Raw genomic sequence first — 13,457 nt, 5'->3', positions numbered from 1 at the left:
ACGTGTATTCAAAACTGATTGGAATGTGTACTTGACCCTTGAAATTGCTGAAATTGTGATTTTTTAAGCTCACAAGACGATGTATTAAATGTTCCTACCTGCTCCAAATCAAGCTTCTTCTGCTCCAAAATCGAAATTTTGCTGCTCCGAAAACTGCTCCCAAATCTCTTTGGGCTGTCTCACCCCTGCGTTTCCCAATTAGTGCAGCATCAGACTGTCGTAACCCTGGTCGATGCCACCACTTGATAATAGTTGAGGCAGGGTGATGGTTGTGGTAGTTATAGCCGACACAACTTTTTCTAGTAATTGTAGGCAAAAAATGTCCTACCAATTTTGGCAAATGAAGCTCTGTTCTGAACCCAGACAACCTGAATCCATGAATCCATTACTACAACCTGTTCTCACTCAAGCACAAGCAACGATCTTACCCACTTATAACAATGTTGAAGTGCCACAAAAAAGCCATTGTTATAATTAGTAACTGTTGTGACAGGGTTGGGCAGAAAAAGTTACTTTTGTTAGCACTTAGGGGTTTTCACCCAGTGTTTACAAAACAGAAATGGAACTGCACGGCCGACCGCCCAGACTTAACCATTGCTTGTGCCAACTGGCTCCATAGGGCCCCTATGAAAGACCACTGTCTTTCACATAGGAGGAACTTTCCACATCAAATCCTTGTCTGTTTCTTTCTTTTCAATGATTGGCAAATTGCGTGTTACTAAAGTGGCGTCATTTTCTTCCTTTTTTAACCTTGGTAATAAACACTGGCTTTCGCTTCCCTGTATCTTTATTTTAATCTAGACAGGGTTGAAGAGGTGCTTCCCCTTTCTTATTTCCTCGGCCAGCTGAGAGCAGGAGACAAGAGGGGCAGTCATGAGGTCTCTTCCTTCAGGGATAGCATGGCTACATCAAAGGCACCAACTTTTTCTGAGTGTTAGAAGGATAGATGATGTCGCGATTTATTTCATGCTTAAAAGTCATGCTTGGTCACTAACAATGCACCCTCAGATCTCTCACAGATCTCCAAATAATATATTCTACGTAGGCTCATACTGCCAGGCTCAATTGTTATAACCAGTAAGGAAAATTACCATCGTTATAAGCAGTTTAAGTTTATTTTACCGTATAACATATACCAAAGTTGGTGGTGCCACGACTGTTCATTGTCCTTGATATTGTTATAACCGGTATTGTTATAAGTGGGTTGGGCTGTTTGCAGAAGCTCTGGTGGGTCACTTGGCTAAGGTTTAGATGATGTGTCCTCCTTACAACCAAATGAGTTTGCAAATCATAATTTCAAGGGGCACGAAATGCTGCTGTTCACCAAAGCACGGGGTTTTGATTCGCATCTCATTTCATTCTTCATGCCACATCCTCATGCAATGCTTCTAGCGTTGCATAATCAGATTGTTCAGAGGTGTCGGAAAGCCTGCCGGTTTCATTATTTTCCTTGATTAATTTTCATATCAAGTTGCCTGTGAAGCTGTGTATCGTTACTTAAAAAAAACTCTGCCTTGCGGTCTGGTCGTTTCTAACAGTTTACCCTGGGCTGGAAGCATCAGACGACGAGCTTCGTGTCTTCAAACCTCGGGGTCGGTCCAAGCGAGATGAGGCGTGGAATCCCAAAGGTTGGTTCTCTTGGAGTACGCAGCAACAGCAGATATGGGGCTTACTGCGTGCACAATAATAGAAAATAAAATAACACACAATAATAGAACATTGGGGGAGTTAATTCTAAAGCCGTGTTGAACTGTGAGGTGTGGGTTTTTCATATCCTTATAATGGCATAGAAACAAGACTAGTGGATTGACAAGGGCACTGTTGGAAGTGTCTTTCTTTGTCAAATTGCTTGTCTTGTCTTTGTGCTGTTTATTGCAGCATGGGCACTTGAGAGCGTTTCAACCCTTGCTGTTTGGGTCTTTAGCCAAAATGTGCGAGTATCATAACCCTCCCTTTGTATGTTCCTTCTCTTCACTTTCCCGGTTTTCTCCCTCTCTCCCTCCCTGGCTGAATGAACGTGCAGCCAAGCTGGCTCCCAACTGCCCCAAGCCCCCGCGGCCCACCCGAGAAGGCACGCAGAAGAAGTCGGTCAAGCGCACCATCGAGGACACTGCGTCCAAGCTCGCCAATAAGCCGGTGAGTGCCTCTTCTTCCCGTTTTTAGTGGAGGGCATCTGTCAAGGGGACCCTGCTTTGTGTACAATAACAGCCTTATCTCTCATAGATGCCTAGAGCTCCCTCGAATTGAAGCTTTCCTTGTAGAATGACTCTAATTTTTGTCAGTTGATGCATATCTGAATGCAGGGGTGAGACAGCTGCGCATATTGCGCAGTTTTGATACAAATTTGTTTTCCTGTGCCAGGCTGCTCCAAAAAGCTTGAAAATTGCAAAAATTGCGCCAAACTGCTCCGAAAGAGTATGAGAGCCAAGAATTTTAACGCTCCCGTCAATTTCAGTAGGAGAAAATGCTTACTGATGGCATAATTTTCGAGCACCTTGAAGGTGATGCTGATCATTCAATAAAAAACCTGCATAAAAGTGTCCATGGGATTGTTTTTTCGAAAGTCACAATGTGGGGTTGCACATGTTATATTGTGCGAATTTTTGAAGTTTTCCCATATAAAGTTTTCACAAACTATTTGTGCAAGTTGATTTTAAAACGGCAATTTTGGGAGCGCCGCATCTCCAGAAAACAACACTACTGGGCGCCGCCATCTTGGTGCGGTGAAGATTGGAAAACATGGCCGCTGGGCGAAGCAGTTTCTCGTGGTTCAGGCAGAGTGCTCTTTGCCGATTTCTACCGCGGTTTTGGTTATGGGGTGGCCGAGTTTACATTTAGTCATTTGACCTATTGCGGGAAGTTATGCGACTCGAAAGGTGGGGGGGTTCATCAAAAACAACGGGGTACCCACGATATCGCCGTGTTTCGGCCTTGAGTGTGAGGCGCGGTGCGTGCTTGAAGTGAAATGTGGGACTCATTGCGGCGTTATAAAACGCCGAGTTTTTGTTGCTATTGACAGTGAGCTTGTAAGCGGCGGGAGTGGGACGATGGACACTGCAGAAGTGGCGGCGCAGGCTGCATCACCGCCAAATGTTCAAGCAGTGTCCGATAGCAAGACGGGCTATTATCGCACGCTAGTGATAATGGTTCATCTGTCTGAAATTTAATGCCAAAAGGGAGGTGACTAAACATGCCAATACACTTATTACGATTGGGGCTTGAAATGGGAGGGCTGGTGCGGTGCGACAGCTGTCACCTCGCTTTGCGCAACTTTTGCCGTGGCCCTCAGTTGTGCGTAACGCCGAGTCTGGGATTACAAAAACAACAACTTTGGCATTCACGGGATAATAAAAATGCCTTACGATTGCTTAGTTTTTCAATTCGATATTTTCAACGGAACTCCGCGTTATCTATGCATAGAGCCCAAGAATGTAAAAATGGTTTGAAAAAGGTAGTGTAGTTCATTCCCTTGTGATACTCGGGTAGAAAAAACTTTATTGAAAGGCTATTTCAGTGTTATGTACGTTCAAAACCGATTAAAAAGCGCACTCTCCCCGACCCCTCCTTCCGAGTGGCCAAAAATTTGATTTTTTAGGCTCATAAGGTGACATAATAAATGTCGTTCTTCTGCTCCAAAATTGAAATTTCGCTGCTCCAAAAGCTGGTTCAGCTGTCTCAGCCCTGTGAATGGGAAGCAGCTGTATTCCTGCATTGCTTGTCCTCTGTGTTCGTCCCAGTTCGAGGTGCTTCCCATCAAGAGGTTTTCCTTGTTTCGAACGAGGGGCACAGGATGCGTCGCAATAGCTTCATATCGTAAATGCGGGAGGTCAGAGCAAAGTGAGTTTGGCAGGCCACTTTAAAGCGCTGCAAATAACTGTGCACTCATTCCCAGTAGATTGGGAATTACGGTTGTCACCAGGAAAGGGCGCATTTTAGTTCAGACACTAATTTTCCGTCTGGTGTGAGAGAGGTGGTTCAGGCTTTGTCGAAAGAAGTTCATCCACAAAAGTCTTCAGGTCTTCATGCTTCGTCTCCACCGTGCTTTGGTACTGATATAGTGACCAGCCTGGTTTATTGGTTCATTTTATATTGTACTTTCATTTTAAATCTTAACTTCACTGCTGTCTTTTCCAATGTGCAGTCGACTCTTGTTAGTATGAAGTCTATGGGGACTGCAGAACACTTCGAATTAAATTAACTTCAATTAAACAAAAAGCACAAGAACAGCATTGTTACTAGTCTGCAACACATCTCCCTTCGCGGTTTCGTTCAAAATCTGGACTTTCGACGCCAAGTCGAGTGTACGACACGGGTTGTCATTATTAGTTGAGACCCTATTGATAAAATTGAAGCCTGAAATGTCCTCCACACATTCCGCGAGGCTGGAAAGTTGTCTCTGGCTGCAAGAAAGCATCAATATTACTGTAGAATATTAATCAAATTTGTGTCGTTATAAAATTGAAGCTCCAGAACGATTTATTTGCCAGGGCAGGTATGTTGTGGTGGCAGGTATGGCTGGACAGTCTGCCTCAAGACTTGCCGTAGAAACTGTGTCTGCGTTGACAATTGTCCTTTTGTGTCCGTTGGTGTTACGTTCCTGACGCTTTGCGATGCTGCCTTGCAGCCTCCCAAGCGGTCCTATCACCGAAAGAAGCCCCAGGCTCCCCCCAAGGTCAAGGACAAGGAAGTGGACGACTACGAGGCCGGCCCGTCCACGTCCGCAGCAGCAGCAGCAGCAGCAGCAGCAGCAGCAGCAGCCAGCAAAAAGCCTTCGTTGCCCCCGGATGCCTTTAGGCGTGAGCAGCCTTCTATGCTTCCTTGGTTGCAGGGAAAGAGGCAGTTTTCTAGAAGAGCTTTCACGGCGTACTTTGCTCTATTAGAGAGAATTTGGCATCCCTTCTTCCTAAAGTGCGTCGAAACCTTCTCAAAGGGCACCAAATCAATCGCCAAACCTCCAAAGACCCAAATCGCAAATCAAGAACGAACCCATGCGACGACGATTTTTCGTGCGTTAAGGGGGGACGCGGCTTTCAACTTCGGAAAAATGACCAAAACATCGTTTTTTTGAAACCCACATATTCGGCTTCTATGTTTCCTATTCTATGCGTCTGCAAAGTTTTTAGGCTGAAAAGCGTCGCAAAGTGGCATAAAAAAATACTTTTGTCAGGCGCGGTGACAAACTATCAGCGCAAAAGGGCGAAAAAACGGCAATTTTCGGAGCGCTCTATCTCCGCACCGGTGCCACCGGGCGCGGCCATTTTGATATGGTTAGATCGGCCGAGCGATCGTCTTTCCGGTTCTGCTCGTCTCTTTTATCTTCGTTCATTCACAAACGCACAAACGGCAGAAAAGAAACGACGCACAAACGAAGCTAGAAATAGATGCTGAAGCGCTATTGGTCCTCGGTCGGGGCGCCGAACACCGACCCTCCTGATTGGATGTCACGGGCGCAATGCAAGATGGCGGCCGCCTGAGCTGCGTAGCGAGCGGTTTGAGTTCATTTTCGCCGCTTCGCTCGGCCGAGTTTCTGTTCAATCTATGGCATTCAACACGGACGTTATCGCGGTGGGAATGCCGGAGATAACGAGCCAGATTACGGGAAGTTGTGTGGCTCGAAAGGAGGAGGTCATCGAACGCTTCGTGGTGCGCGTGACTCTACCGTCGCCAGACCCCGGAGGGTGACGCGGTGTGCGCGCTTGCAATAGCGGTTCGTGAAGTGAACTTTTGGTCGGGTTTGCGATGTTTACACGCTTAGTTATTGCTGTGTTTTGACTGTGGGCTCGCTAGCCTTGAGAAAGAAACGGTCGACGCGTCAAACGCTGCGGCGCGCACGGCATAGCCGACGCGCATTGGGGCAGCACATGACTGGGCAACCGGTTACGATTGAACGCCAGTAGTTGTAATTAATGCCTGCGTCGTTAGATTTAATCTTAAAAGCGACCTGACCAGCCATATCAGCTGTAATCAAAATTCGATATGTCGCGGTAAGCGTGCGCTAAGATGCGCGCGAGCCATATCGCCTTTCTTGCGCAACGTTTCCCGTGCACTTGTAATTTTCATGCAAACAGGTTTGAGTTAGTAATATAGGAATAAAAATATGTTCTCTGCATTAAAAATGTACGTTTGTCGCAGCATTTAACAGTGATTTTTTAGTGAAATTATTGATTCCATTGCTCAGGGCATACTGGCTTTGCTGCGAGAAATATTGGATGCCTTGAACGTCAAAAGTAGTAAAAAAATATGCTCTTGCATTGAAGTTGGGAGTTATGCAGAATACTCTACCAAGCTTCAAAGTAGCTCATTTTCATCCTTGTGGTATGCAAACTTTTGGCAATGAACACCTGCACGTATGAGTACTAAGTTGCTGTGCCAGGCGAGATGATAAAACATAAAAAAAAGCCAAAAATGTTCAAATTTAAGTAAAAAAAAATGCTTAACTTGTTGCCATGGTGACAACACTGCAAAAGGAGGCTGTTCAGTGCGATACAGCCAACCAGCTAACCTACTTTGCATTGAAAGCCCATTGAAACCCATCTCCCCCTTCATTTGATCTGCAAAGTGGGGTATGTACTCTTCACAGAGGAGCTGAAAATGATATTTTCTGGAAAGAGAAAGGCTGTGAAAGGCACTCCAATTTCAAGGCAAGGCATTCCAGAAGCCCCATGTTCATAAGGACATGAAAGGCTACAACCGTGACGACTTTTGATAAGTGAAACCTATGTTGCAACTTTGGAAGCCGTTTTCTCAAAACAGTTTTTTTTGCCACCTGTGTCGCTTGTACCAGGGATTTCTTTGTGACCGCTGGGTCTATTTTGATTCCGTTTCTTGCATTACATTCCTTGATGAACAGTTCAGGTCGTGACACTCTTGGTTTTCCAGATTTGTTTTTTGTGATTTTTTTATTCACATAATCGTTCACAGTCAACATGCCTATTGCACATTAACCTCTAAAAAAATGAAAACTAAAAAACATTGTGTTGTAAAAAAAAAATTCTAAAACTGTCACGACCTCGTCCATTCATTTGGGAATGCAAAGCACTTCGAACAAATTTTCTATCATGTTTTATAAGCCGCTCAAGCTCGGTACAAGCGGAACAGAAAGAAAATTTAATACATAAAAAAGTTTTCAGAATGTTAGCTTGAAATTTTTATGGTGTTATCACGGAAGCATTTCCAGTTGCTGTGCCAATTTTCATCAAAATCCACAAAGAAATAAAGTTGATTTTGAAAGCCACGTCCCCCCTTAAGTAAACGCATCTACAAACAATCTAAATGTATATTGATGCATGTTTTACGAGATAAAAGTATACTATTGGACTCCTTCTTCATGATCAATGCGTTTATTGCTTTATCTAGGACCGTCGTTCCTTTTGATTTTCGAGTAACTGTTTGGCGGGATGGAAGCCTGGTTTCGAGCATGCGCCGTGTCTCCAGAGATCGTATCAAAATTTTTCAGTGGACCACCTGGTCGATGGGGAGGTGCATTAGTTTTTTTGACAGGATGCCATTGGTCCCACGAAGAAAGCTTTCCCCTAAAAGAATAGAAAAGGAAAGGAGTGCAATTATTCATTGGTAATAATATTCGTTCATTGACTGAAGAACCTCTTGCGTCTAAAGCTATACCTCTTTCATGTTTGCAAGCTAGTACCAACCCCTATGATTACGTTGTTTCTTTGCATACATTCCGCCTGCTTTAATGTTTTGCAGAAAATGATATATATATATATATATATATATATATATATATATATATATATATATATATATATATATATATATATATATATATATATATATATATATATATATATATATATATATATATATATATATATATATAATGATGCAACATAAACCAGGTGGAATGTATGCAAAGAAACAACATAATCACAGGGGGTTGGTACTAACCTATATATGTATGTATATATATATATATATACATGTGTGTGTGTGTGTGGCACTGATTTTTTTTATGTACTTGTCTCTCAAGCGTACTGCCTAACATTTTATTTTAACCCTTGGTTGCAGCCGATTCGCGTAAGTCAACGCCCAATTTCAGGGTTGACTTGACTTGTCTCCCCCGTTCACTCCGCTAGTGTCCGATAAATTTTTGACTTAATCTCGCCTCACATAACTGATCTTGTGTGCACTCTCACCTTCATATTCTGATGTTTTCTTTTTCTTTTTTTTTCCCCGCCTCCAACCATACCCTCTTATCCCCTCCCTCAGTGAAAAAGCCCAAGAAGGGGTTTGCAACAGCAAAGCAGCGCCTGGGCAAGATCTTGAAGATCCACAAGATGATCTACTGAGGGACTTGGGGTGTGTGTGTGTGTGTGCGCGTGTGTGTGTGTTTACCCCTGGCGATGAGTAGGAGCTAGTGGGTAGTTGCTGTCTTCATGTGTACATACAGTCTTCAGCCATTTGTCATCTATCTCATGCGCCATGTTGTTGCGACATCGTCATTATCACACTCTCCTTTTGCCTCTTGAAACAGCACTCGACGTCGGTGATTTTGCCTCAGGGCTTCATGGTGTAAAGCACTTCATGCATGTATCTACACACATTTATACATATATATATTATTATTCAGATACATTACACATAGATATATATATATATATACACATTATATACACATATAGTATATATACATGTGAGGAAATATATATTTCTCTAAATTTTCTTGATCGTGGTCATAGAGTTTAAATAACTAGAGGTTTGTTAAAATGTGAGGCCAGTTCAAAGTGTTTCCGAGAAGTGTGGGGTTCTGTCGCATGCTGTTTGTGTCTTGATGGAACTGATGAATTAGTACTGGTAGCAGTCACTGTTAGGCTTAGCTTGGATGTGGGGCTTGCTTTGCGTCGCTTCGTAACAAATAGAGACAGCGCACAGCCTGGGGCTGAAGCCTGAACTAGAAGAGTAGCCTAATCACTTTTGTACGGCTTTGCTGGAGACTTTACGCTTGAGAGTTTTGTACGCAATGTATTTGTGCAGTCAGCGGTGTTTCGAGAATGTGCCAGGTACTCGGAAAGCCTTTTGATAATAGCTTGACTCGGTGGTGTGTGATGTTGTGTGTTGTTAGTTTCGTGTTTCGTGGCTAATTTCTTGTGTAAGATCAAAAAAGAGAAGAGACTTGTAAAACTGCCTTGTTATTACTTTTTTCTTTCATGCACGATCTGAGTTAAACCACCTGTCTGGTAGCAATTTGCATATTTTGAGTTCTTTGTCGCGAAGTCTGGACAGGGAGACCTGAAATAGCTTCCATTTTGTCAAGAAAGCAAAGAATTGCTGACACCAGGAACTCTGTGCTTGAGACAAACATCCTAGTGCTTTCAAAAGCAAACGCATGCAGTGCATTAGTTATTGTTGAACATTTGCATTTTGTTCTAGTTCAGTTAAGCATTTATGTTCTGTCCTGGACGCACAGTCTGCAGCATTTGAAAAACATTTTTGGCCTGTGTGAAGTTTTCGACGTAGTGCGCAAAAATGTTTGCCGCCTGAGGTCAAACTTTTTGTGAGGTTAAAAAACAACATGCTTTGCCCGGCCTTTGTGCTGTCGCAAATGATTTCCTTGTTTCTGTTGCTGTCTGACAATTTGGTATTTAAAAGCAATGCAATGTTTGTCGAATATGGTTTCTTGTTGGTACTGTATTAATGTGCTGTGAAATGAGTTTGATGAATTGACGTTTGATTGCCATGTTTATTTATCTCTGCTCTTTCTTCTTTGCTGCTTTTGCTGCCCTGCGGACAAGCAACATTTCGTCGGTTGTACAGATGTGATAGTTGCCCAATCTAACAGTATTTGAGGCGATGTCCAGCTCTCCAAAAGTTCTGTGGTCATATATATGTTCAGCTTGTGCGAGGGGCTTTGCTGGAACTTTTAATGTGTAGCGGCTTGTACATAGTTGCTGTATATAGCAGGCGTTCTAAGAATAAACACAAATTCGGAATCTTCCAGCATGTTTTCTCAGCTGTGTGGCATCTTGATGCTGTGGGTCTTTGAGAACAGCTGGCGACTGCCTCGATTCTGTTGATAAGAATGGATGAAGGGTAAGTTTGGTCGGACAAAAAGTGCATGTCTGAAGTTGTGGGAAGCAATCTTCTGGTTGGGTAAGTATCTGTGTTATTGGCCGTCAATGATAGCTTCCCAGTTTCTCTGCATGTGCTGTTATGCTGAATGTTTTGGTGGATTTCTTTTTCCAATTGTGTGGTTGGTAACTGTGCGATCAAGGAGCTTTTATGATTGCGTGGAAACGTTTGGGCGGGGGGGTTCTTGGTAACGGAGCATTTAGTTAAAGCGCAAGCGACGGACAAAGGTTGGAGAGAAACGAAATGGTAAAAGGCTCTCTTTCAACTTGAGGTTTCTGTGTGTGTTTGTCCTAATATATATTGGCTGTAAGTTAAGGGCCTACCACTGTCATTTTTGCTTTTTATGTGTTGTGCTGCGTGGACAACTTTTCTCGGAAACTGTGCGAAAAAGGGTGTGGTTGAGGAAATAGCTATTATCTCAACATATGGCCTGCAGAGACCAATATATGTTGTAGCAGAAGTAATGGAATAGAGTCGTGCGTTGTAGCAAAAAAATGACAAAAATGACGTGACTTGCCAGTAAGTGTAAATATGTGCTGCACTTGGGCCCCTTATCCTCTTGGGACCTTATCCTCAATTCTTGATTGTAGGTGCCCTCGGTTGCAAATTTAGGACAGTGGTTAGGATGTTTGATTTTTGTTGGTATGTAGATCCCGGTGTAGGCATTTTTTGCATATGGAATTTTTTTGCAAGCATTGGCCTGTGCTCTCGGGGGGGGGGGGGGGGGGGGAGCACTCGGCAGTCTACCCATCACGCGCCCGTTCTTGTAGCCACACTTCGCTGTTGCTTATTTACGTTTTCGTTTATCAATGGGGCAGGCGCGGAGGGTAAGCAGTTTGACCTGCACCTTTATCATTTTTGGAGGGAGAACCGAACAAAATGTGGATGAGGAATTCTAGGGGCGTAGCTGGCGGCGGCAATGCGGCCGATGTGGGTGGCCGGCGGCTCCCGCATGCGCTGGCGCCAGCAGGGAAGCGCGATCCGGAGTCACGTGCGCGGCTGGAGGCAGAGTGAATGGAGCCGAGGCGTGTGCGACAAGGAAGCGTAGTACAAGGAAGGTGTCAGCGGAAGGAGGAGCAGCTTCGGCAGAGCGGCGGCGCCGGGCGAAAGAGCGCGTTTCGAGGGGAGCGAGGAGGGGGCGGCACGCGAGTCGGCAGCCGGCACGCGACCGCCCGAGCACGTGGACGCGCGCCGACGGTAGCTGCCGCCGCCGCCGCGCGCCCAAGCTTGGCTCCTCTCAGGGCGATCTGTTGCGCACTCAGGGCACGACCAAAGCTCGGGCGCACCGACCCCACGGAGACGACCGCGTTTGGCGAGCGCGGAACCGCCGCCGGCGCCGAAAGACCAACAAGGGGGCGAGCGAGCGCGCGCGCGCGCCCGTTGCGCCGCGCTTATCGCCTCCCAGCGGTGGCTGGACGCGTGAGCGATCGTCGCGGGCCCGCTCCCTCCGGAAACCCCCTTTGCGCCGCGCCTCCGTGTTGTGGTCGCGCAAATGGGAGGATCGGATCCCTCCCGGGGATGCTGCACAGCCGGTCTTCAGCTGGGATGCTCGGGAGCGCTCGCGCGCCGCTCCCGCGTGCACCCGGGAAAACAACCCGTTTGAAAGTTCGCGCGCTCGCGCCCCGTCCATTGCGGAACTTTCCTTACCTGCTGATGATACATGCGCTGCTGCCAATCAGGAAACCAACGACGCGCTCCCGTGAGAGAGCTGAGAAAAATTCTCGCTTTATTTTCAGTCTTGTAAACTGCCGCCGGTTTCATTACAACTCAAACACATGCGTTCTTAGCCGCGGAATGACAGGAACCCGATATCCGTGGTGTAAAAAAACTTTACGTAACATCGCTGACAATTTCAAGCGGGTTTAAACCGAATGGAGTTCCCATTGCGCTTGCCGAGACGTCTTCCATGTTTTTCTGTATCCACTGGGTGAAATGCAGACATCATCGTGTCTTTCACCGTTAGGGGGCCGTGCAGAACTACTGGGTTGCCGAACGTGGGAAGGGAATGTGTTTAGAACAATATGTTTTAAAAGTGTCCCGGACAGCGTGTTGCCGCTCAGCAGTGCGCCTTCGTCGCAGCGGAAGTCCAAGGATGCGGGCAGTACGTAGGCAGCGTGCGCTGCTGTGTGTGGAAAAGCATTCGGAGGTAAATTAGGGGATTTGCCGAGTGCACCTCGTAGGTCACCTCGTCGTTTTCTCCGCCGAATACTATGCATTCCGGATACGATACTTTTTTGATCCAATGAGAACGCGCCATCGGACAATCTGGACCCAATGGGAACCCTTCATCTCGCCGGCCGGCCAATGAGATGATAGACGCTTCGTGACAAGCCTGGATCTCAATATGGCGGCCGAATCGGCCGCTCCGACGAGAGAAAGATGCGAAGCGGTCTCGATGGATGCGCCGCGGTTCCTGTTGGAGGTATGTTTACCTCGCATTTCACGTGCGCATCGTTGATAGTGAGGCTTGCCGGAGGTTGGGCGTGCCACGCATTGTGAGCGTCATTTCTAGTTTAAGTAGTTATTTATTTATTATTGAAACAGTAGGCTTAATCATCACCAGGCGCTGTTGTGGGTTAGGACCCGGCCGACGGGCCGGTGGAGATTGGCCGCATCGTATCGCCAACACTGAGATGTGCTATGTGGTACCATTTAAAATAAAGTAACGGTAATAACGAGCCGAGTGGTACGTTTATTAAAGCACCGGAACGTTATTAAAACTCGTTCTGAGAGCGCGACTGCTGGGCGTGACGACTTTTTCTTGAGAGGTGCCGACATGTTCCTTGACAGCAACGCTTATACGCAACTTTTTTGTTTAGAGGATAGTTTCGCTCGTTGCAACATCGGTACGAATTGTTGAGCGCGTCCTCTACAAACCAGGTTATCCAGCCTCAAGCAATATCTCTGAAATGCATGCTGTCTACATGTGCGATAATCGTTTACCCAGGTAGCTCAGTTGCCAATGTCGGCACCACTGTGGCGCCGAAGAATCGCGGGGTTTTTGATAAGCTCCTGTTCAAGATTAATTTGAATGTTTGTTGTAAATTACAGGCACAGCTTGCTTCGTTTGCACTTACTGGACACATGTTTTGGCATTTGTTTTGTCTCTGGTAGGTTTTCGAGTCTGTGTTTACCTCATGGCGAGCTGCGCGCGTTCAGTGGTTGCGCGGCATAGCCCGGTTTTTATGACCTCGTAGTAACCAGTACTGACTGCGCTATTAGTTCGTACTTCTTTGTGTGATCATATGTGTGTTTCTTCTTCCGTCCGCACCGTTGTTAGCTGCCTGAACGGCCGTCTGACACTCGCGCGGCATTTGCCGCGATCGCCATCATGCAAAAATTAATGGATGGTATTCGTGCGCCGTGCC

The 13,457-nt window shown here is 45.8% G+C and overlaps 2 protein-coding genes across 4 annotated transcripts in view; both read left to right on the top strand.

The window, feature by feature from the left end:
- The window catches only part of LOC144152866 (histone lysine demethylase PHF8-like), a 47,418-nt gene extending 37,461 nt beyond the window's left edge, over nucleotides 1-9,957 (top strand). For all 3 annotated transcript variants that reach the window (XM_077684381.1, XM_077684380.1, XM_077684379.1), the window contains exons 16-19: nucleotides 1,539-1,628; nucleotides 2,024-2,136; nucleotides 4,625-4,796; nucleotides 8,230-9,957. In XM_077684381.1, coding sequence (XP_077540507.1) covers nucleotides 1,539-1,628; nucleotides 2,024-2,136; nucleotides 4,625-4,796; nucleotides 8,230-8,309 — 455 coding nt within the window. In that variant the 3' untranslated portion in view covers nucleotides 8,310-9,957. The remainder of the gene's footprint in view (nucleotides 1-1,538; nucleotides 1,629-2,023; nucleotides 2,137-4,624; nucleotides 4,797-8,229) is intronic.
- Nucleotides 9,958-11,916: 1,959 nt separating this feature from the next.
- LOC144152077 (uncharacterized) overlaps nucleotides 11,917-13,457 on the top strand; it is a 55,922-nt gene continuing 54,381 nt past the window's right edge. The window contains exon 1 of the mRNA XM_077683286.1: nucleotides 11,917-12,511. Within this exon, the coding sequence (XP_077539412.1) occupies nucleotides 12,434-12,511 (78 nt within the window). The 5' untranslated portion in view covers nucleotides 11,917-12,433. The remainder of the gene's footprint in view (nucleotides 12,512-13,457) is intronic.

The sequence above is a fragment of the Haemaphysalis longicornis genome, unplaced genomic scaffold (assembly GCF_048455015.1).
Source record: "Haemaphysalis longicornis isolate Haplotype H1 unplaced genomic scaffold, Haemaphysalis longicornis Haplotype H1 scaffold_9, whole genome shotgun sequence".
NCBI classification, from domain to species: domain Eukaryota; kingdom Metazoa; phylum Arthropoda; class Arachnida; order Ixodida; family Ixodidae; genus Haemaphysalis; species Haemaphysalis longicornis.
Note: the sequence above shows the minus strand (reverse complement) of the source record. Positions and strands in the feature narration are given on the sequence as shown.